This window comes from Ceratosolen solmsi, unplaced genomic scaffold (genome assembly GCF_000503995.2).
Source record: "Ceratosolen solmsi marchali unplaced genomic scaffold, CerSol_1.0 scaffold13, whole genome shotgun sequence".
Taxonomy (NCBI): Eukaryota; Metazoa; Arthropoda; class Insecta; order Hymenoptera; family Agaonidae; genus Ceratosolen; species Ceratosolen solmsi.
Genome location: NW_011948418.1, coordinates 7225287 through 7250745, shown reverse-complemented (window position 1 = coordinate 7250745; position 25459 = coordinate 7225287). Strand labels below are relative to the sequence as shown.

At 35.9% G+C, this 25459-nt stretch overlaps 1 protein-coding gene across 1 annotated transcript in view; it reads right to left on the bottom strand.

The window, feature by feature from the left end:
- LOC105360192 (PAR-domain protein 1) overlaps positions 1–25459 on the bottom strand; it is an 87940-nt gene that overhangs the window by 9098 nt on the left and 53383 nt on the right. The window contains exon 2 of the mRNA XM_011497024.1: positions 7135–7280. Within this exon, the coding sequence (XP_011495326.1) occupies positions 7135–7280 (146 nt within the window). The remainder of the gene's footprint in view (positions 1–7134; positions 7281–25459) is intronic.

Here is a 25459-nt window from a genome sequence, read left to right as displayed (position 1 = left end):
GAGAGAGAGAGAGAGAGAGAGAGAGAGAGATAGAGAGAGAGAGAGAGAGAAATGCTTTGAAAGGACATCCATTACGAATCATAATTATTATTTTAAATTTAAAATTAATCTTATATATTATTATTATTATTATTATTATTATTATTATTATTATTATTATATTATTTTAAATAATAATGGTAATAATTCAGCCATATCGAGCCATATCAACAGGTTGAGAAATCAAAGGTTAACAAGATCCAAGCTCGATCGGGGATAAGCAGCCTTCGAATAGGATTCGAAAAATTCAAAGCCGTACTGTAGTGGCAATAGAGGGAATATGCATTGCGCCAGACTGCGATGCATGGGCTAGTAAATAATAAATAAAGAGAGGGGGAAAGTCAGCAGAAAAGCGTGAGGATGTTGATGGGAAAAGTATTCGCTCGATTAGACAGCAACGCGCGAGTTCGCGTTGAAGCAAAATTTGTTGAAAATCGATGAAGGACGCGGCCACGTGTCAAAAAACTAAATGAAGAAAAAAAGAATAAAAGACAAGTGCAGGCGGCTGCGACGCGTTTCCGTTTGTCATTGTTGTTACACGGCCCGTCGGTTTTTTTTTTTTTCATTTTTTTTTTCATTTTTTTTTCTTTACGTCTCTATAAGTTTTTATCTCCGCGGCGCGAGCGGCGTTTTTCTACTCGCTTTCGGTTGATTCTTGGAATCCGCACGAGCGCCAACTGGCTCCGTCCAGGTGCATGTGCCGTTAAAAAAGCGACCATTTCCCGTCCTACTCGGTTATAAGAATTACTTCTTATCGCGCTATTTGCTGCATTTAAATCAAAGGATAAATAAAGCTGTAAATTTACATTTAATTAGCGACGGCGTAAATTGTGTATATGAAGCGACGGTTAATGCATTACGTTACAGCCTCGCACATTCTATACTGTTTTCTAACGTTTTAAGGTGCAAATCCTTGTTCTAATCGCACTTACAGCAATAGATTGTCATAATATTAATGCTAGCCGTATTGAATTATTTTTCAGCCTATTCAATATTACTATCTGCTTAATTATTTCGACACTTTTCTTCAAATCTACATAATAATTTCCAGTACGATATTTCAGATTTAATTACGAATAAAGCTGTTACATTATACGCAATTACCGTGATTAACGAGCACCTTAATTAATACCTCATCTTCCATAACACCAGCTTACTTTTTACGTTAGTCCAGCAATTACTTATTAAAATGTATTATTGTAAAATTGAAATTTATTGTCGAGGAATGGGCTATTAATAAGAATAGCAGATGAAACAAATGAAACAAACATTAACGAGGGATCAAGTTTAGCTGGAAAATTTTTTAAACCATCGCTTCTCGCTCCCTTTCCTTTTTTTTTTATTTTTTTTTTATTTTTTTTTTTTTTTATTATTTTTGTAAGTCGTTGTTATGAACGTGACGGTCTGAAAAAAAGTCAAGGTTAAGGAAATCTCTTTAGCCGACTTGATGAACAAAAAACAACAACAAAAAAAAAAAAGGTATAATATCATGATACCCGACGCGTAATAGAGATTAGTGTGAATCGAGTTTTTTTTTTTGTCCTATTTCTCTCTTCCTCCAGTCCAATCTCTGTCCCTTTCTCTTCTAGTCTTTGTCTTTCGTACAAAAAATTACGTATTGCCAATGCAATGATTTAATAAAAAGAAAAAAAAACCTTTTCATGTTGCATGATTTGTCGAAGTATATAATAGGTACCCGGAACTATTTAATTTAAGATATAAACATTTTATTTCTGCAAGAGGTTCGGATCGTTTGAAATAAAGTAATTTGAAATTTTACGATACGCATGCGACACTTTTTATTCGAAAATTTTTCTTCCAACGCATATTGTGTTTCATTATTTGTTATTTTTTATTTTTTGTTCAAGAATACTTATGATATGCACTAGGAATAATAATTTTAAAGTAAACTAAATTGCCGAGATTTAATTAGACTTCTCATATTGATGAGAAAAAAAATATTCAAATGCAAATAAAATTCTATTTTAAAATGTATTTACAAAGTATTTTGAGTCATGGCTGCTCGAAGATTGTATTGAAACTTTAATGTTATAATCGTTATAATATTTCGAATAAATTTCTCATTATTGATTTATTGCTGCTTAATGTTAATTAGATGAAAAAAAAAATATATATATATATGCATAAATATTAAACAATTAACTTTAATCGTAATAACTCAAAATACATATAATTATGTAACATTAATATTACATTTTCAAACAAATAGCGGAATAGCGCGAAGTGAAATGAATAAAATAATTGTAATAGATTCATAAAATTCTTATTCATATTCAAAAAGTCAATGGATTTTTTTTTATCAGTTTTTCCATAAAAGCAACATAATACGTTTAATAAAAAAAGAAAAAAAAAAAAAAAATAATAAATATTTTTCATTAGAAGATTTTCTTTAGAATTAATTATTCTAGCTAAAAAAATAATATACAATATTGTCAATGGCAAATCATAAAAGATTGCTTTTAAAATTAATCTTGATAATTAATAGTAATTTGTCGTTTGAAAATTCCAAGTATCAAGTAAGAAGAATAGATCAATTAAATTTCCTTCCTCAACTTTTTTACAGTAATTCATTAGAACGATTTTATAATATCAGAAGAAAAAAAAATTCATTTCTATAATAAACTACCAGGTTTAAAGGCAATAATTATTGCAAATATTTTGTTAAGTATATGATTAAGTAAGACTACGTACTTGTTAATAAATAGCATTGGTTTATCCATACTGAAAGGACGTTTTATATTGACATTGCAAAAGGTCCAAATAAAAATTTGCAGCATACACTGTATATGTATTATTAATAGGGAAAAAAGTCAGTTTCGAGAAATAAATTTGATTTTATTATATCGCTAAATAAATGTATTTATATTATTTGTAATTTCTGCGAGTAATCATATAAGTTTTATTAAAAGCAAGGAATAGAAAGATTATAAGGAATGAATCATGTTGAATTACACTATCGTATTTTTTCGAAAAAATTCGTAATTGTCAGTTGTTCAAACGTGACTTGTACAAAACAATTTTTTATTAAAACATTTCTACTTGAAGTTACTGAGTATGAATTTGAAAACTATTTACTAAAATACAGGTTTGCGTGCACATTGGGATCTATTCAATGTTTTCCTATTATTAAGATTGTTGAATTATTCTCGTTATTGGATTGTCTTACCGATTTATGAGTAATAACAGAACGCGTTGTATGTGAAAACTTAAAGTATTTAATGAAAAATAACTTTCACGCCTAATTTATTACAAACATTGAGTCGTATATGTTTAATTGCGTGGGTCAAAGTGTATGCACGTCTCTTCAATTTTATGCAGATTAATAAGAAATTCGAGACAAAATTTTCTTCAGCATTCTGTAAGATCGAATTCTTTTCAATTTAACAAATTTATCGTTCTCTTTAAATAGCCAAGTATAGACGATACGAGTTTTACGAGATTATTTTCCAAAGTATGTCCCCGGACTTAGCAAGCTGTCTTACAGTTCTAGTCGTAGACAACAAATGAAGATAAAATTCATAGGCCGAAGAAAATTATTTTTAAATATAATGAACGATTTAGGGATGATGCGACCCTAAAGATACATAAATGCATCTACTACATCTCTATTTTACGAAAATTGTCATTGCTTGGATTACACATTCAAATCTATAAACAAACACTCAATAGTATATGTGAAAGCTGCTGGTATTTTTTCTTTTTTTTTTTTGTACAAATTCAAATGCGCGTCTTTTTTTCTCTCTTTTTTTGTTTGTTTTTTTTTGTTTTTTTTTGTTTTTTTTTGTTTTTTTTTGTTTTTTTTTGTTTTTTTTTGTTTTTTTTTGTTTTTTTTTGTTTTTTTTTGTTTTTTTTTGTTTTTTTTTGTTTTTTTTTGTTTTTTTTTGTTTTTTTTTGTTTTTTTTTGTTTTTTTTTGTTTTTTTTTGTTTTTTTTTGTTTTTTTTTGTTTTTTTTTGTTTTTTTTTGTTTTTTTTTGTTTTTTTTTGTTTTTTTTTGTTTTTTTTTGTTTTTTTTTGTTTTTTTTTGTTTTTTTTTGTTTTTTTTTGTTTTTTTTTGTTTTTTTTTGTTTTTTTTTGTTTTTTTTTGTTTTTTTTTGTTTTTTTTTGTTTTTTTTTGTTTTTTTTTGTTTTTTTTTGTTTTTTTTTGTTTTTTTTTGTTTTTTTTTGTTTTTTTTTGTTTTTTTTTGTTTTTTTTTGTTTTTTTTTGTTTTTTTTTGTTTTTTTTTGTTTTTTTTTGTTTTTTTTTGTTTTTTTTTGTTTTTTTTTGTTTTTTTTTGTTTTTTTTTGTTTTTTTTTGTTTTTTTTTGTTTTTTTTTGTTTTTTTTTGTTTTTTTTTGTTTTTTTTTGTTTTTTTTTGTTTTTTTTTGTTTTTTTTTGTTTTTTTTTGTTTTTTTTTGTTTTTTTTTGTTTTTTTTTGTTTTTTTTTGTTTTTTTTTGTTTTTTTTTGTTTTTTTTTGTTTTTTTTTGTTTTTTTTTGTTTTTTTTTGTTTTTTTTTGTTTTTTTTTGTTTTTTTTTGTTTTTTTTTGTTTTTTTTTGTTTTTTTTTGTTTTTTTTTGTTTTTTTTTTAATCACTGTTCGCGTTTTATCGAAATGCGTGCACGCGCGCACGTGCGTCTGAGAGAGATAGAGAAAGAGAGCGAGAGCGAGGCGGGGGATTGCGAGAGAAATATTGTTGACGCAACAGATCGTTTATTTTCAGAGATAAATCTATAAAATTCGAGCTAACCGGGATCTCATCTCCTTAATAATTATTGGGAAAGACGCGCTGCTTTCGCTTGACCCCGGTTTCCAGTTCGTCCGGGGGGCGTCTTCGTCGTCTTTGGCGTCATCGGCGTCGCGATATCCTACCGTGGTTGCTAAGTAAAACGGTCGAACATTTCTCCCGCAAGAGTTTTCGTACTCCCGCGCGACTCCGAGGAGAAAGTCGACGGGTGAGAGAAAGGTGGCAGCCGGATTATCGTCAGATTTACGCGTCATGCTCGTGGCAGCCAGACGAAGAGGAAAAAGAGAAGCTCGGCGGAAAATCAGAAAGACTGTGTGTGTGTGTGTGTGAGAGAGAGAGAGAGAGAGAGAGAGAGTGGATGATCGGTACATTCCCTCCTTCCCTCTGAGAACGCCCGTCCCTCATCCCATCCGCTGGCCGACACGGGGCCGCCCTCGCGTCGACTTCCTCGTTCGTCGAAGCATAACGGCAGGAGAAAGTGACCGTCGAACTCCGCGGCCTATTCTGCTTTCGTTCAGCGTCTGGCTCTCTCGTGGGGCCCCGGCATCCTCGATTCCTTCGTCTCGCGATTATTGTTTGTCCTTGCGGGATACGTCCTCGTGGCCGTACGCGTTATTGGTACTCGAACGGCACCTCCTTCGGCCAGGAGACATTAATGCGTCTGCGCAACGGTAATGGGATCCCCGGCTCCTCGCTCGTATATAACGGAAAGTCATTGGGTCGTTGCACTTTCTCTCTTGTCGAGGCATTATTGCAGTCGGTAAGAATTGTAATTTTATTTAGGTGGCCAGTTAACGTTGCCGAGTGAAAATGGATTTGTAAATTACGTTGCTTTTAAATTTAGCTTCGAGAGGCAATTAACTCATTTTCTTTTATTTCCTTTTAATTATTCTAGCGCGATGTAAAAATTCAGCCATTCGCTAATTCATTTAGACTATTGGAAGTATGAGATATAACATTATGCTTTCTTAACTTCTGCTATAATAACTTACATTAAAATTGATTGATGTACTTTCGAATGAAATGCTGTAGCTTTTACGTTTTGTTGTTTGAGTATGTTTGGTTTGTCTTCTTATAGTTACATTTTATTATACTCTCGTTCACTCACTCACTCACTCACTCACTCACTCCCTCGCTCACTCTTTATTTATTATTATTATACATATACACACGTACATACATACATACACTTATATATAGTTATATATTATAAGAATATTATTATGAAAAATTCGGCATGCTAAATATAAGACAACATTACAGTTCTTATGCATTCATTGTTAATCAAAACAAATGTTATTTTCCGATAAAATAATGATTCTGATTCGTATTAAATGATAACAGCATGCACATGTATAAATAACTCCCTTTATTATATCTATGCATTATATTTAGTAGATAAAAAAATAATGTTTAAAAAAAAAATATTAAAAAAAAAAAAAGAAAAAGTGTTTCTTTTTATTTCAACGTGTCTGTTGGCAAATATAATGTTATCAATGAAAATCAAATAATGCAATAATTTGTTTCCCAAAAAAATCGATGCAAATTTTCATCAATGCATTGATAAAAGGTCATTCAATGTGTGTGGCATTTGAATTATACATATTAAATACACTTTTGGGCAATATTATCGTTATTGCAATTATAAATCTCTAAAATAATATTCGTAATTTTATGTAATATTATTAAATAAATTTAATACTATTCGTTATTATAAATCTCTAAAATAATAATCGTAATTTTATTAGTAGGCATATTAATGAGTAATATTTTTCTCGATCAAGCAAATGAATAATATGCCAATGTACGGTGAAATATCATTTACGTCAATAAAATCATAATGATTAATTTGCAATTAATTCGGCATAATAAATATATCGCCGATCTATGCAGTTGCATATTAAATTGTCAATATTGATAAATAAAGCTCGATAAATTAATAGAATATTATGTAGAGGTGAGAAGATAGTGTGGCATTATTATTCTTAAATAAGAAGTGGCGAAAACGAAAATATGCCTTTATTTAAAGAAACATAAATCTTGAAAACCTTTTGTATCAATGTACGAAGAAAAAGTGTAAGTCCAACTCAATGATGCAAAACCAGTGATGCGGATGTCTTGTGCATTCAGACGAAATGAAAAGAAAGAAAAAAAAAAGAACCAAACAAAAACAAAAAACAAAATACAAAACCAAAAAAATTATAGAAAAAAAAAATCTTCCCAAACTATTATTAAAATAATTGAAATGAAATGATAATAAAAACCAAAAACGTTCTCTTTCCAAAAAAAAAAATAATATATTCCTCTGCAAGCTTCTCTTTTGAGGCTTACCGTATCGCGTTTTTGTACATACATGATTTAATACCTTCAGGTCGGCATCGTAGGGCAATGTCTTGTCCCATAGGTTGGGCCCGAGAAAGGCGGCTTGGGCCTCAACGTTGCCCCACAGCTCGCCGTCCGCATCTTTTTTTTCGTCCGGGACATCTTTTCCTTGTTTTCCTGGAATAATAAAAAGAGAAAGTTGATATAAAGCCGCTGTTTGCCTTTTGCTCAACTATAAATGTACACACGTTTGTCCCGCGATAAATTCTCTCTCTCGTACACACACACGCACGCACGCACGCACGCACGCACGCACGCACGCACACGCATCATTATATGTCTCCATAAATATAAAACACTGTTGCGTTTTTATGGATAAACTACATCGGGAAATACATGACGTAATTTTGTGCAGTTTTGAGGGCAAAGTCGGCTGGACCGACGGTGCAGTATTGTATTCGCTGGTTGGCTCGACGGGGCTGAACATTTGCGCAGAGGCATACATGTTTGTCGAGCAATCGCATTTGAATTTCGTACAGAGTGATCGAGGCGATCTCCAAGCCCATCAAACACGTCCGCGCAAATTCAAGTAGTAAAACATCAATCAAAAACAAAGATTACAACTCCCAATGCTTTTCACAATGGCTCCAATTGAATAGCTGATGGATTGAATCCCAATCTATTTGGTAATCGTAATTCGTAATCGTTGGGCGATTACCAACAAAGAAGCTGGTGTATATTTAATTTGGGAAATGGGACGACAATGTCAATGGGCCGGTAAATTCAACACAGTACCTTCAAGCGAATTCGCACAAGCAAAGTGTCCAAATTTCCACTTCTACGAGCGCCCCACCCACTCCCCTCGCCCCAACTACTCGTCGTACTTTATAATTCGCCCAAGCAACACAACCGACAAAGTATCGAGAGATAATCCTAGTAATTACAGATACTACAAGATACTTTGGACTCATCATCCGCCCGAGCAGGCATATCTATTTAATGAGCGGTCAGCAGCGAAATCGCAATAAATCTGTTTTATACATTTAATCTCTGGCAATAAAGCCATTAGCTTACCATTGGATTCCCGCATCCTCCCGCCGAGGTGAATCAATCAATTCGGCTTTTGAAAAGTCACGGGCTCCAATCGTCAAATTAATTACTTTTCTTGAACTACTTATGCGCCGTTCGGCTTGCTACTGCCTTATTTACGCCCCCCTCCCTCTCGAGAATCTCATGACCGCGGTACCCGAGCGACGTTATTTTGCACTCGTCGAACAAAATCCGGGCGTCTCCGTCGGCCAGCACCGAGGCGAGAGGAGGACGGCCCTGACCTAGGGACCTCGAGGCTTATGGCCGATAAGCCGATAGTTGCGTTATCGGCTTCGTTCCTTTATTCGTTCGTTTATTCGTTTTTATTCTTCGTTCGTTTATTCGTTCGTTTATTCGTTCGTTTATTCGTTCGTTTATTCGTTCGTTTATTCGTTCGTTTATTCGTTCGTTTATTCGTTCGTTCATTCGTTCGTTCATTCGTTCGTTCATTCGTTCGTTTATTCGTTCGTTTATTGTTGGCTCCGGACGGATTGCCCGCTGTGGCTATTTGTATCTGCGTGCTTCTTGGCGTCCTTAAAGTCGCGGAAGAATTTTGGGACCGTTGGATTTTATGGACGAGATGGGCTGTGGATTAGCTCCGGATTGAGGTCGATGCGCCCGTCGGTAGGCAGTAGCCGAACGGCGGCGCTCGAAATTTTGCGTAATTGCAATTTCGGACCTGCCGTAGTATCGGTAATACGGCATTGAAGTATCTTGGTGTATGGAAATCGCCGTCCGATAATTTATTCTCGCGATTGGCCGATAACGGGCCTTGCACCTCTGCCAGTTTGACAATGTCGAGCCAAGGCCAAGGAACCGACGAGGCTGACTAGCTGCGCAGAGCCACGTGGATATTCCCAGTTGATGTACGGTCGAGGGTGGTGGATTTGTGTGCGTGTGTGTATTTGAGTGTGGTTTGATGGAGGTGGTGGGAGGGGGTGGGGTGGGGTGTGAGAGAGAGGGAACTCTCGAGGGATGCTAATGGGATCGGGAAAGTGTTGCTTGGATTCGACTCGATTAGAAGGTTTGAAGAAGTTTTTCGCACCGCTCGACGCGTATAAAAGATTGCCCTCGCGGCAAGGAGCGAGCGATTCGAGGAAGCGACGATGACTCAGGCCCGAGTCGCTGATCGGTATCCGAGAGGCCGGGGGCATCAGCCCCCAAAGAGACCCATCGCGGACCGTCATCATCATCTCGCGCGAGGGCCCATCATCGCGTGTGGATCATCATCCTCGCGCACGTGCCGAGCCCGGGGACGCAGGTACACCTGGTCCAAAAACAGTAACCTCGGCTTCTCGGAAGTGGCGCGGAGCGATTCCTCGAAGGTTTGGAAAAGGAAGCAACTCTTCTGCTCTCCCTCTTCAATCTATTCAGCGTTTTTTCTTCTTCTTCTTCTTCTTCTTCTTCTTCATCTTCATCTTCATCTTCATCTTCATCTTCTTCTTCTTCATCTTCTTCTTTTTCATGGGCATACAGCGGTACGCTCGGGTCGACTGTCAAGGCTACGGCGTCTTCGTCACGCCAACCGCTTGCTCACTATATCCTAGAGCCTGTTGTGGATAGATAGATAAGTAGGGACAAACTTTGAAGCGAGAGATATGGAGATATATATATATATATATATATATATATATATATAGAGAGAGAGAGAGAGAGAGAGAGAGAGAGAGGCGTGTGATGGAGTGCCGACGAGCCTCTGTTTCGTACCTTATTCAAAGTAATGATAATTATAATGATTTTAGCTGCATGTTGCAAGGTTTATTCACGGATGCTCGTGCGATTAGCTAATTTTTAACAATTTTATTACCAGTGCTACTCTTATTCCCATAATTCATCAATTTAACGAAGTATATTTATCGTACGCGAAATTGGGCATCGATTTAACTCGCTTGGAGCTATCCTTTCAATAATTCAATAGCATAATCATCAATTATTATTAGATAATACATCGGAACTTTTAGACAGCTCCTTTACAATGACACAGTAAGGACTTAGAAATGTATTAATCTCACTCCTTCCCCCACCATGGGTACTTGTATTGCCATATCCATCATTTTTCCTATTAACTAATCGACTTAAATAGCGCTTAAATTGTATTAAAAGAAAAAATGAAGAAAAAAAGTACAAAAGTTAATTATTAAAATCTATGTTCAATATTTATGCTCATGAGCCGTTATAATTATTTTTACAACAACATTTTAAACTTCTTAAGTGCTTGAGTAATTAATTGTACATCCATAGGCAGCGCGTATGTATAATAGCAAATAACACTTAACAGATTGCATTCCAACGAAATGAAAAGTTTCATTAGACTTTTGTCAGTTTGAAGCCACGGAAGTGATTTGGCGAATTCATTAAAAAGATATTTCATCGTTAGAATTGCAGGTTGTACGAAACGACATACGATTATAAAAACTTTTTACACAAGTATTATAACGCAAGTACGCCGAGCCGTTTACAATATTCATTAAAAATTATTCGCTTCTACGTATCGCAGTTATTTTTCAAAATTTCTCCTGCAAACAAAAAAATGTTGTTATTTAATATGAGCTAACAATGAGAACAGCATCCACATGGTTGCGTTTCAATCTTATTAACCATAATGACGATCGTTAGAATTTACTCAACGATGCGAAACCTTTGTATATACAAATGCAAAGTCCGTTTATTTTATCGTCGACGGCGCCGCCGTTGTCGCCGTTGCCCACATTGTCATTGTCATCGTTGTCTGTGACGTGATTCCGAGTTCTGAATAATTTTAAGGAATCGGAGGGAGATCTAGGCAATGCAATCGTGATGGCTCGAGCATTGTCATTATATGTAATGAGACTTGGTTTTTTTTTCTCTCTATTTTTTTTTTTTTTTTTTTTTTTTTTTTTTTCTTTATTAAGAGCCTCCATTATAATAAAATGAATAATGTTGTTTCTCAATGTATTTTACAATAGCAGCACGTAAATATCAAAAAGTCTGGCGCATAAATGATTATTCATTACATTTTTTTCTTTTTTTTTTTTTTTTGTTGTTGTTTTTCTAATAATGCAATATCGCTAATTACTATTTCTTATTCGCATCGATGTTTCATTTTGCAAATGATTATTATTTGCTTTTAGAAGGATTTAGTCTTAATAGGTCTAATTAACATAAATTATAAATATTTGCAAATTTTCAAAACTTATTATTGTGTATGTCGTTGGGTATAATTCGGTGTGAATTTTGTATTGACAAAAAATGTAATAATTATAAGACTCGTAATTGCAAAGAAAGAAAGAATAAAAACAAACGAAAAACAAAATTTAGAACGCAGCCGAAGACTTCGTTTCTATAAAAAGAGATCCGAGAAAATTTATATAGTAATTCATACTGTAACCAGAATTTATGAAAACCGCACGAATATACTTTTCTCTGTTCTTTTTTTTCTTGCATATCGATTTCAGTAGAACTTATAGATGGTATAAGAAAACATAATATTTGTATAAGTTTTGGTTTCACTTACGCACAGCCCACGTAAACATGGGTAGAGGTAACTTTTTGCATATTAGTTAGACAGAGGTGTAGACACTAAAAGATTCAATGTATATAATTTTGAAAGCAATCTTATTTACAATCGTTTATCTTCGTCATACTCGTAGCCGTACATTACATCGTCAGAGTTGAATTTTGAATGGGATTCAATTATTTGTTATTAATCGACATAATTCAACGATGTCTATGAATTATATATGGTGAAAAATGTTAAAAAAAAAAGAAAATCTCTTCTATAAGTTGGCTGTTATTGTTTAATTCTTTCGATTGCCGGCTTTAGGAATAATGCCATTGTTGCCAGTGAAAAAGGAAAGAAAAAACATGAGCGTTCGTAACTGTATTTAAAAGCGTCAATAATCTCGAGAAAATAATTACATAATATTACATAATAATGCATTGGAAAGGAAAGATGAAATGGGAAAATGACAGAAAAATGGAAGGTATGGGTGTGTAGGTGGTGGTGGGTGGGTGGCAAATAATTTAGATGCTTCCTTTTTAATGTTGTTTTAAAAAAGCATCGCAACCGATTGCTAACGAAAAAAGCGCAACGGCGAACGTCATCAAAAAAAAAAAAAAAAAAAAAAAAAAAAAAAAAAAAAAAAAAAAAAAAAAAAAAAAAAAAAAAAAAAAAAAAAAAATTTGCTCTTGATCGTGAATCGTTTGCCTCTAGAGTCAAGGATCGACGGCGATGTGTAATCGCGATGCTTGCGATCAGAATGGCTCGAGTGCACTCGATTGTATTGGCGATCGCGAGCGTATGTGTCTCGTATTTGTCGTAGCGTTATGTCGAGCGTGAAAAATCCTTGAGATCCTCGATAGTGCAAAAAAAGTGGCCGCGTATCGAATGGGTAAAGGTGGCGGAGGAGGTGAGGCGAGTGGTGGTAGGGAGGTAGGGAGGTAGGGAGGTAGGGAGGTAGGGAGGTAGGGCGGTCCGAGGCGGCCGTGTTTTTCGTCGAACGAGTGGCTAACGGTAAATGCAAAGTCGTGTGGCGCCGAAGAAGAAGAGGTTCTCGGAGTTGGACGGGCTAAAAAAGGACTAGGGAGATCCTTGATTTTTGGGAAGCTAGCATCTCCCTAGGCTGGGGAGGGGGTGGGGAGGAGGAGCAAGTCACGGGCACGTTGTGCCGCATTTTTCTCGTTCGCCAGGCCCGCCTTGCCGAGAGCAGATATGCACATTCCTCGTGGCCGCGTTAATTTTGTGGGCGAGCCGCCGCGTTTAGCGATACCAAATGATTATTATATTTTTCTAAGCCGCCACTGAGAGAAATAAACATAGACGCGTAAATTTATTGAAACGAGCATCCCACAATTGCTCGATACTTTCCGAGATCTTAGGACTTGTTGCAACGTCGTACGTCTGCGAACATTTGATAAATCCCCGTTAATATGCTCGATTAGCGGATTTACGTGGAAGGTTGAGATTCGAGTGGATAACGGCGATGCATTGAAATAAACAAGTTGCTTATTTATCGAGAGAGGTTCAATCTTGATAAATCGATCATTAATTTTATTGGCGCTAGTTTATCGGCTAGTTGTAGTAGAGTCGCGATTATTTAAACAAATCCTGCCGCGGCAATGCCAATCCACCATTTGCCATCGGACACTTAAATTGTAGGACAATTAAATGTTAATTCAATTCATTGTCTTTTAAACTTCAAACTTCGTCTTTATTATATTTCTACAATTAGTATGCTAATTTAATTCTAAAACTTTATACCATTTTAAATCCTTGAATGCTGCGCGAGACGCTACTAGACAATGATATCTACTAATTATTCAGACCTTATAAATACCGCTTTTACTAAATACTTAATTCTTACGTTCAGCAAAACTCTCGGCAATAATTCTCGATAGCCATATTATTTTTATAATTTATGCCTTGAGCTTACCTCCTTTAATCGACATTCGAAACGAAAATTCTGGGTAGGTCCGCGCGGGCGCGCATGCGCGCCAACATTAAAGAAAATAATAAGGTAAGTAACTGCACACGATACACGGATCATGACAGATAAATAAAAGTAAAAGCTAATTGAAGTAGTTGTAGAAATCGTTATTAATTTTATCCTACCTAGTCAAGGTCGACAAATCGATAATTAGAAAGAAAGATATAAGAGAGAGAGAGAGAGAGAGAGAGAGAGAGAGAGAGAGAGAGAGAGAGAGAGACGATTAATAGAGGCTCGACTGCAAATAAAAGCATTATACCAATAGTCAACCGGCGTCCTCATTAATCGACTGCATGCCTTTCTCGACATTACATACACGTTTATCTTGACTTAGATTTCTAATTATAATAAGCACAGTAAGGAGCATTAAGCTGCGAAATATTAAGCAGAAATTTATTATCGACTAGTCAGAGGAGGCGGCAATAAATGTAAAGCGAAGTGTGCGAAGGGTATCGAAGGCCTATTTTCTCTTAGCGAACCAAGTCGATCGAGACAAAAATTTCGTTCGCCTCGGCATCTCGTGCGAGTCACGACGACGAACGACATCCGCCCAGACTCTTCTATCCCGAGCGCTCATTTTCGCGCGCAGGTGAGAAAACGGCTCGTTCGATAGAATCGAGCGGAAAACGGTCGTTCGAGCCTGAGAAAAACCGCGAGCGGCTAAGGACACGTGTCGGCTCCGTCCGTCCGTTCGTCCTCCTCCTACCTCCATCTAACCCCCTAACCCGTCACTACCATCATCGGTCCCGCTGCCCCTTCCTCAATCCTCAATCCTCAATCCTCAATCCTCAATCCTCAATCCTCAATCCTCAATCCTCTTTCCTCTTTCCTCTTTCCTCTTTCATCTTTCCTCCCTCCTCCCTCCTCCCTCCACAATCCGCCATCTTCCTTCCTTCTTCCTCCTTCCTCCTTCCTCCTTCCTCCTTCCTCCTTCCACCTTCGCTTAGAGGCGTAAAAATACATAGCCGATGAAAATGAGTCACGGGCTCGATTGTATCCGCGGCGAGGCTGGTAGTGTGGCGAGTAGGGGGGAGGGGGGGGGATCGGAAAATTAATCTTTCTTTTCTCACCGTGACGACGGCGGCGGCGACGGTCGCGGCGGTGGCGGCAGTGGCGGCGGCGACACATCGCGGGAGTAGCCTTGGGGCCTTTCATGCAAGTCCCGCTCCTCGTAGCAATTGAGCGACATGCGATGCGCGTCGTGGGCGTGGGACGTATTTGCGCTTTGTGCGCGCGTCTTTGACGAGCCTAGTTTTCCGCTCATTTTGTTATTATTATTTTTTTCTTTTTTCTTTCTTCTTCTCTCTCTCTCTTTTTTTTTTTTTTTTTTTTTTTTTTTTTTGTTGACATTTATCATTATTCCTTGGCGCTCGTCCGTGGCGCCGTTTGAAAGGTTCGATTTGGGCAGGGCTTTCGTTAAAATGCTAAATCGTCCTCTCTTCTATATACAAATGCCGCAACGTTTAACTATGATAATTTAACCGGACGATGCCAGAGTACAGCGCTTAAAGATCATATTAGGAATGAGAGTTTTAACGTTACGTATAACTCATCGCTAAATTAATATTCGTCCGATTCTGTAATGGAATAATGTCACAAGTGACTAGTGTTTCCGAATAAAAATTACTCGAAAAGAGAGTGAGTAGTTTATTCAAATAGCACTTGAATTTTAACGGAAGTGGAAGCGTCATATTTTATGAAAGTGTTAAGGACTGCATGGCCACTTAAAACAAGATAATTAGATGTCGTAAAAGTAAGGAAATAATTGCAGATATTACTACATAAAGTTGTTTAGTACAGGAATTTTCTACTGTACAATAGTTATTCGTATACATATATATATATATATATATATATATATATTTTTTTTTTAATTTTTTTTTAATTTAAAAGAACAATTTACTTTACGAGTTACATCCAAGTTTTCACGTCCCAATATAACCAAATATATAATAATAAAAATAATTATTATTGTATATTGAACGGAGTAATCCAAACATATAAACCTTTTAAAGATAAAAGAAAATAGTCTTCTTCTTAAATTGCGCAGAAAGCTGAAAGTATATAGTAAACATTATTTTATATTATTTTTTTTTATTACTAAATAAAACGCTTTCATTTATATTTAGTGTAATTAAAATGATTATCATTAATAACTATGGTTTTCCTTACATGTCATAAAACTCAAGGATTTCTAACGGTCATGATTTTATCAAGTAGATTTTCTTCTTTTTTTTTTTATAATTGAAACAAGTTTCAAACGGATATTGGAATGTGAGAAAAATTGAAATTAACGTAAGAATGAAAGGATATGATGTCTATGTTACCGTACAATATGATTCGTTGAGACATTAGCCGAACAACAAACAAAAAAAAAAAAATTTTTTTTTCCTTTTTTAATTGAAAGCGCGATGCAAATTATATATGAAAATTGAAAGTGATTTTATCATCGAGTTATAAAAAGTTCGTTTATCGCGACTGATAGAAATTTCAATTCTATTGAAGATTCGTAATTATCTATCGTAGTATATAGTTTATACAATAAAATTTGCGCGTTCGTCTCGCGTTGGCTATAAGTTTTAATATCTTCGCATAGCAGAATCGAAGATTCACGAAATTCAAATCAGCCATCCAATGCGATATATAAAGTAATGATTTTCTGTGCTCTGTTGATAAGGTCGTAGCCGAGCATCCCATGATCGTTATAGCGAAGAATATTTCCACAGGAATTTTATAATTCTCGGTAATTTTTCTGCTCTAAATAAAACTTGCAAACTTGCAGTCGGAATCCGTATAAGGCATTGCAAAAAATCGAACGCCATTTATCATTGCACGAGCTTGAAACACATATTTCATATTAATATTTATTATCAGCCGACATTTAGTATAAAGGACAATGTCGCGTAAGAACAATTTTCTGTCGAAACGATTTATTTGATAAATTAATTTATTAATTTATTAATTTATAAAGCACGTCTCGCGTACTCACTTATGCGAAATATTTTCGAACGTTTATTTCAACGTAGGGAATGCGCCGATTAGATAAGATTCACGTAATTTAGCATCCGTATCACTAAACGTGATAAGTGATGCCCTATGTATATTATTACAAGAAGCAACTACAAATAAAATCGCGACAGAACGTCGAGTTCGACGTAGAGAAATGGTGTCGAAGGGCAAGTGAGCGAGCTTTATAAAAGCGCTCGTCTATGGCTTCTCGAGGTCGACGATAACGAAACTTCGGTATCACGGTGGTACTAAAAAAAATAGGGGGAAAAAAAAGGGGGGGGGAGGGAAGACGAAGAAAAATAAAGAACGAGAAAAGCGAAAACGGGCTATTCGACACTTCGCACACGACGCGCGCGCAAGAGAGAGAGAGAGAGAGAGAGAGAGAGAGAGAAGTAAGTGGAGGAACTGGTCGAGCGACAGCTGCCCATCACAATGCCCACCACCTCCTCCTGCCCCGCGTCCGAAATAGACGAGATAGACGATCGGATAGAGGAGGTGAGTGCGGGAGGATCGCAGTCTGTACGCGGCCTTGAGCTAAATTATAATGGCCGCGGCCCGGCGTCGGTTGTTTAGATGTTTAGCCGCAAGCGGACAATACGCGACATACGTACGCGCGCTCCTCATGATCGAGCATCCGCTCCATTTTCACCGAGACCCCCCCCCCCACCCCCCCCCCCCTACGCCACGATCACTCTCTTTCTCTTTCTCTCTCTCTCTCTCTCTCTCTCTGTCGCGGTCTCTCTGTCTCTGTCTCTCTCTCTCTCTCTCTTTCTCTCTCGGTCTCTCTCGTTCCCGCTCTACCAATCTGTGCGTCTATATCTATCTCCACTTATCCATCCATCCAACTATCTAATTGTTCATCCATCTCTATCTCTATCGCTATTTCACTCGCCTCTGCGGAGTGTTGAAAAAAATAAAATGGCCACGCCGAAGCGATGGAGAAAATTCGAGATATTTGGAGCGGTTGGAAAGTAGGGCCGTTCGAAAGGTAGATTATTAAAACTCCCATTACCCGAAATATCAAAAGCTTTATTTTAAGATCGCGCATTCGGGTTAATTTACACTTTTCTGCATGAATTAATTTTAGACATTTTCCTTACTTATTCTCTTACATCTACGAATTAACGCGTGTTTATTTGAGTGCGAGTTGACGTTATTCCACTTAATGTCATCAATTTTTCATTAAAGCTGAGCATTTACAGTTATAAAATGGATTGAATATAGATTGGAAATTAATGCTACGCCGAAAGAATAGAGAGATCATTGACTTAATTTCAGTATACGTTTTATTTTCATTATTACTTAACACAATTTTCGACAAAACAGAGTTTATGATTATTCTCTCCTTCCTTTAGCTTCCTTCCTTCCTTCCTTCCTTCCTTCCTTCCTTTCTTTCTTTCTTTCTTTCCTTTCTTTCCTTTCTTTCCTCTTCTTTCCACTTCTTCCTTCATTCTTTATTCTTTTCTATTCTTTCTAACGACTATCTAGTATTATGTAAATTTTATGTGACTCCATTCATATTGTTTGCGCGCTTATACATTTATTATAAATCTTCTCGTATGTTTCTATAATCGATGATAAGATTTGAAATTGCTAAAATAAATAAGAAAGGACAATAATATTGAAAATACGTAAGAAAAGCTCGTCTTCGGAAATGTGCTTTATGTAATCGAAAAAGTATATTTGTATTTCAAATGAAATCCACGAGTCTTGGATTATCGGATCGTACAAGTTCTCATAAAAAAAAAAAAAAAAAAAAAAAAAAAAAAAAAAAAAGCAGAAGAATTTTCGTTCTTCTGCATATTCTAATCATTAAGATATACTGTAACTAAAGTCCAACCATTAATATTTATCAGTGTTTCTTTTATTGTCTGTAAAATAAAAATTATACATAAAAATGTCTATCTTTGTAAGAAATTACGAAGCTTTACATCGTGCTATTAGCAAAATTAGTAGTTTGAATTATTTTCCTAAATCTATAATATATTGAAAATTATATAGGCCGCATTATTTGAAATTAAATTGAAATTAAATTTAAAAACTTTACAATTTGAGAAGCCTCGGTGTATTAATGAGGTATTAATGAGGCATCAATAGGTATAATTGATTTCTGAATTTTCTTAAACGCGATTAATATTCGTGAGCAACATTTCTTCCCTTATTATTATTCATTATTATTCATTATTATTATTATCATTATTATTATTATTATTATTATTATTATTATTATTATTCCTCGTGAACAACGCGAATACACGATTCCTTATTTTTACACATATGGATCTAGTCATTTGACTAGGACGTACTTATAGCTCGAAGATTCCATTGTATTGTTTATTGCAAAGAGGTGCTAACTGATTACAGACGGAAGAGAGTCCGATAAAAGTCTATTAATTTTCTGCTGTTACATACTTAAAATCACTCTAAAGTGTAGCATTAAAAAATGATTTATTGTGTTATTCGGATGATCGACAGTTCGGGTATTCTAAAGTAGAAAAGTAGTGAGTGCTAACTAGACACGTACTCCACAATTATATGACACATTATATTTCCAAGTTCTGTAACAAGGGAGAAGAAAGTCATACCGATACTTGTACAGAAAAAAAAATTGCAAATTCTTTTCTTCGTCTTCCTATTTTTCTCATCGGCTCTCAATAAATCTTCCAAGTATTTTCAGTAATTTTCGGGCCTATTTTGCCATTAAAAAAATTCATTTTAGACATTTCGAGGCTATTCACGGAGCCAGCTGACTTTTAAGTCTCTGTTTTCAGATCTTTTTTTTCTTTCTTTTTTCTTTTTTTTTTTTTTTTTTGTTGTAAACTGGACATCTATCTATAGCCGTCGCTTTTCAACCGATTTACATGAAATTTTTACAAATTTGCCTCGCAATTATGCTCGGTCTTCCGTAAGCGTTTTAACATGAAAAATTTCTACTTTTGTAATTTTAAGAAATTTATCGTAACTCTGGACCGTCTCGGAATACAAAGCAGTTATAAAACCGTCCATTTGAAAACAAAAAATTACGGTAAATATACCAGACAGAAGACAAGCAATTTTATTACAAATTTTCAAGCGAATAGTCGTTTATAAGAGAGAAAAAAAATGTAAAATGTTTTCATGGAAGGGGAAAATAGCGAGTCATTTTTTATAAAAAATTTGTTCTATTTTCTATTCGCCATTGGTAATGACAGTGTTTATTTATTTATTAAAAAAATAAAAAAAGAAACAAAACAAAAAAGAAACAAAACAAACCCCCCCCCCCAAAAAAAAACCAAAAAAAAACAAAAAAACAAAAAAAAAAATTGAAAGAGAGCTAGCTGCCAATGCCATCTCAATGGCATCTCCGTTTTTAAGGATAAACCGAGCGAATATTCGTATTTTAGGCATTGCAACGATGTACCATTGCCCGTACATTCATCGTTATAAATAATCGAACTCGTTGGACCAAAAATAGTTAAATTGTCTCGCAAGGTAGAGAAATCATTTAGCGAGAAGGCCAAATTCTTCAGCGCCATCGTATCAGTGAAGATTCACGGCTGTGTAAAAGTAATATAAGCGAGCAAAAGGTATTTGTCGTGGTAACTCGGTAACCTCCTCGCAGCTAAAGAAACAATCTCCTCGTCCTGGTTAGGGGGCCATTCGATATAAAATATTCCGGGAGTTGGTTCGGACGGGCCAGCGACGGCCTCTCAATGTTACGTAAACTCACCGGCTGCATTTACGACAGCTATTTCGCGTTTGTCCATAATAATTGTGTGTTCGTGTGGAGTGGGTATAGCGGCACGTGAATCGAGATGATGATGATGATGACCAACGACTTGATCATCTGGGCTTTTTAGTCACTCTTAGCCATCAGTCTCTCGTAGCTATTATCGTGACGTTTTGGCATCGTACGCGAGAGACCGTAGGTTTACTTTTTGCCGAGTTTTGTAATGCACCTGAGAAGCAGGTACAAACGCGGAACATTAGCTTTATTATCATATTTAAAATCTCGTGGCATTACGTATGAGAAAGTAAAGCATAGGCAGATTGAAGAAAGATGAAAAGTTTTATTGCCAGTCTATTTTTACCGCGTTTCAAAACCGCGCTCGACACTTCCCATTGGCTTTTTCAGATTTTTATATTATATTTTTTTTTATCGCAGCGCGTAGTTTACGTAGAAGGAACGGCTTTTATAATAACAATTGCCGTTGATGGACGTATCTGTACGAAGGAATAGTAATAAAAGAAAAAATACGTTACTTTTACGACGATAACTCAATGGAATTATTTGAAGGAATATTTTATATGTAACGCCTTAGAGTAAAAAGTACAAATATAATGAATTTACATTGATTTAGAATCGATAGGCATTTTAAGAGATTTAATATAGATAGTTTGGACATTTCAGACAAATAGTGGAATCATTTACATCAATAAATAAACTCGGCCATTGATAAGTGACTAATAATTTTAATTATCCATAGCCTTAACGTATATGTGGTTTGAGCTGATGGGCTCAATTACTGTTATCATCGACGTTATTATCCTTATCAGTTGCGATAGCTATCATCTATAATATTAATTTCGACTATACTATTATTCTTGTTATTGTCGTTATTTGATTTTGCTGGGACGCAAGAGCGCTGCCCATCATTGATGTAGGGGCGCTAGTGCGACCGCGGGCCAAAAAGTCCAGGTCGTTAAATGCCCCGTCGACTCGGCGAAGACTCACGATACCTCAATCCATTCGAGTAGTTGTGCCTCGGCCGTGGCGTGAGAGAAGAATCAGCGAGGCGTGGGGCAAAGTCGATTGGAAATCAGTTGTACCGAGACGACTTGTACGTCTGCGCGGCTGCGCATCGTCTGCGCGGTGCGCGTTTTAAAATAGCCTGACGCATCCAAGGCCGGAGGAAAAGATCGCGAAACAAATGGAATCGGCGTGCCGGCGGATCCACGAGCTGTCTATTTTCGCGGACGACAGAGCGGACGTCATTTTTCTTTGCTCCGGGCGCGGGAGGAGGCAGTGCTCGGGCGTAACGCGCGTGGGTTTCGGGACATTTTTACGCGAGGCTCGCGTGACTTTTGTGCATCGCTCCTTACGACGTTCTATCTCTGTTGGCCGTTGATATCGCATTCCTTGCGATCATTGAACGAGGATCTACGATCTATGATAGAGCTGACCGGAGATCTGTATGACAGAGAGAGAGAGAGAGAGAGACAGAGAGAATGAATTGTCGTGCTTTTAGAAATTTATAAAATATTACTCTTGTAATTCGGGGAGTTTTGTGGTGAATTTTCGAGAATGATAAAATAATTATAATACTCCAGAAGTTATCACTCGATAGAAATGTCAATGATTTAAGCGTATTTCAATGATGAAATAGGTTGTAGTTATATATACAAAAAAAAATAAAAAATAAAAAAATAAAAAAAAAAACAAAAAAAACAGAGCAAAAAATAAGCATATCGGCGATACAATTAATATCGTTCGATAGTTCGTACTTTTTCTCGAGGTATTGGATAAATGAGATTTTATTTATTTATTTATTTATTTATTTTTTTGTTTCTTCTTCTTCTTTTCTTTTATTATAAATGAGACAGAGCTACCAAATAGTTAACGAAATATATTGTCATTTGTTGTGGCTGACATGGACATGTTAATATACGGACTAAATGTTTGGAATAAAATTAACACTTTCTCTAATGAAAGTATTTTGAAAATTAGAAATTTCTCATTACGAATTTCAATCTGGTAATGTAAATTATAATTGCCACATGTATATATGAATCTTATTGTATCCAAATTTATTTTACTTTTATTTTAAAGTAAAATAAATAAATAAATAATAAAATAACATAAAAAGAATTATTACCTCTGGCACTCATTTTACGAATAATTTACTAATTTTAGTAATTTAAGTTTGCTATCTAACACAAATCAACATATTTTCGAAATATTGTTGGTATTTAATGAGCGATATATGTCGTACGAGTCGTTCCCAACGAAAATAAAGAAGCTGACTTTCATGACTTTTGAATTATTAGAAGCTAAAAGCACACTTTGATTGTAAATCAAAACTATCGAAAATAATTTATATTTATAAATAATGGCAATAAATGAAGGATTTCGTATACCTGATTATGCCCAAACGCTATAAACTCGACAATTGTTTATTGACTTATAACTTTACAAAGATTCTATAATAAAAAAGTCCGATCGACGCTTGAAATACCGTTTATTTGCATCGATTAAAGCAGTTAATTTATATTTAATTATGGCCATTATAAAGCATCGATAATGTAGACGTTGAATAATTGCGTATTATTTATTATGCTTGGTAAGGCTAGAAAAAGAATTCATGGACATTAATTTTGCGTCAATAATCCATTGAATGTGCATTAGCGATTTTACATAAACAGCCGAGATAAATTATTTAAATGAATTATATTAAAACCTATTTCCAATTTAATTCACTTTTATTATAGAAATCGGAACAATAGTAGGCCTGATAATTAAACGAATAAAGCAATTGAAGGAATAAATTAGTTATTTTATTGCGAGAAACGGTTAACCGGAGTGACACATGACGAGCGTCGATGTACCTAAGATTATATATTACCTAATACAAAGGAGATGCAGACAGGAAAAGAATTTGAAAACAAAAGTTTCAGGCTCATTCTAAGAAGTGACTTATTACCCATACAGCGTCAATACTTCATTAATGTACAGAATCGTCATGCTTCTACCAAAATATCTTCATACACCTTTAAATACTTCTAAACTCCAGGCGACGAGAGGACAAAATACTTTCGAAATGCAACGCTACACAATAATTATTATCAAGGCTGTTAATAACCAATCAACCAATGAAACGAAACGTATAATTTATATAAAATTATTTTCATAACCGATTGAGCCTTCGTCGACCGATTCAATCAACTTATTTCACTTACACGCCTCTCGATTGTCAATCGCGTTAGCTCAAATCAAGGATTTATAATTACGCTCGCGAGCTCTGCGTCGTAATTATAATATCGCCTGCATTATTTCATTAAGTTTGAGCGCGAAAGAGGTATTTCGATGTACCACGAGGCATGCGCGATCATGACGATCCATACGATCCGTCCAATAGAATCTCCTATCTGGTTTTCGCTTTCTCGTACGCGTCCCTACGTCCGTAAAGATGGAACGCTTGACCGTGGCGCCATCTAGCGTCCGCCTCTCCTCGTCGCCCCTGGCCCCGATCAACCACCGCGTACGAATATTCCCCTCCGATAAGCGCAAAACCAAGACGAAATGAAAGATCGTCGCCCCCCCCCTCACTCCCCCAGCCCATAGTACGCGCGATCGTGTTCCGAAACCTCCATCCAACTCTCCCGCCCGCTCCACCCTCCCGTTCCCACCGCGAGCGGCCGAGAGAAAGATTTACTTTCGTCTCGTGGTTCGCACGCTGCGACGCTGGCGGTGACGGTCGGCCCGTGCAATCCAATACCGCGGCCCTTCGGAGCCGAGGACAAGTCGCGGTTCAACGGGATCGGCGCCGCTCGCGAGCATAACGCAAGAGCCGATCGCACCTCGGTGCCGCTCAATGACTCGCGAGACGCGGCCGATTCCCGAAGGTGATTATGCGACGTGGATGGCTGGGGGATCCGATGCGCCCCGGTAAGATCCGAGCTCTCCTTTTCATTTGCGTGGACGCACGGCTGGACGGCTGGACGACTGCAGAAGATGACGGTATATTTGGGCTACCCGAGCTTTTATGCCGCATTTTTTCTATATTTTTTTCATTTTTCATTTTTAACGCTTCGACGGACTTTCCGAGGAGGTCGGTACGGGCGCGAAAACTAGAGACTAAACTAATACTTTAAGTTGTGAGAACAATTTATCATTTTGACGAATAGTGTCGGATTATTTGCACGATTATTTAATAGAAAACTTCATCGTGATGGATCACAATGGCAATTAGACTTCCAGTTGATTTTTATTCGTGAGTTTTTTATTTTTGTTTTCAGTTGGGCAACGTAGCTGGATTTGTTCCCTCGAGCGGCGTTTGTTTAAATTTTTATTATTTTATTAAGAAACATCGAGATGCGTAGACACGTTGATATATAGATGTCACTTATGACGGATTAGGAGGCGAACCCACTTTCACTATCACGATATTGTCCATTCACACGAGAATCTAAGAGAAATTAAAAAAAAAAATTAAAAAAAAAACACTGATCTTGCTGATTATACCGTAGCTTTTCAATAATTGTCAACGAAAAAATAGTTTCACTATAAAATACTTTGACGAGTTAAATAAATAGTTAACGTATAGAAAAGCTTGAGAGGCTAAAATAAAAAAATATCATCGATTCTTTCACATTTGTCGGAGGAGCATTACAGGAGACGATAAAGCTTTTTAAAAATCGATTACAGAAAAATGATTGCAAAGCCGCTGACTGGTGGCAGCATAAATCATTCATCTAACCGCTAAAAAATTTGAATTTTTACTATTAAAATAAAATTCGATGAAGAAATAGGAGCGGATTTTTATTAATACAAAGTACGCTAATATGTGATATATTGTGGTTATGCATTATTCTCTTGCTGAATGAAAATAGTTTGAAATCATAAATGCAAAATTACAAAAGCCAATAGCATGAAAAATGAATTTAAATAACATCATTACTGTTAAAGATAAAAATAGATTATATGAAATAAATGACTCGTTACATGCTTGCTTGCCATTATTTTTAACACTCCGGCTGCGGGGGGTGGTTGGGGGTGGTTGGGGGGGGGGTGCTATAACGACAATAAAGGCCACA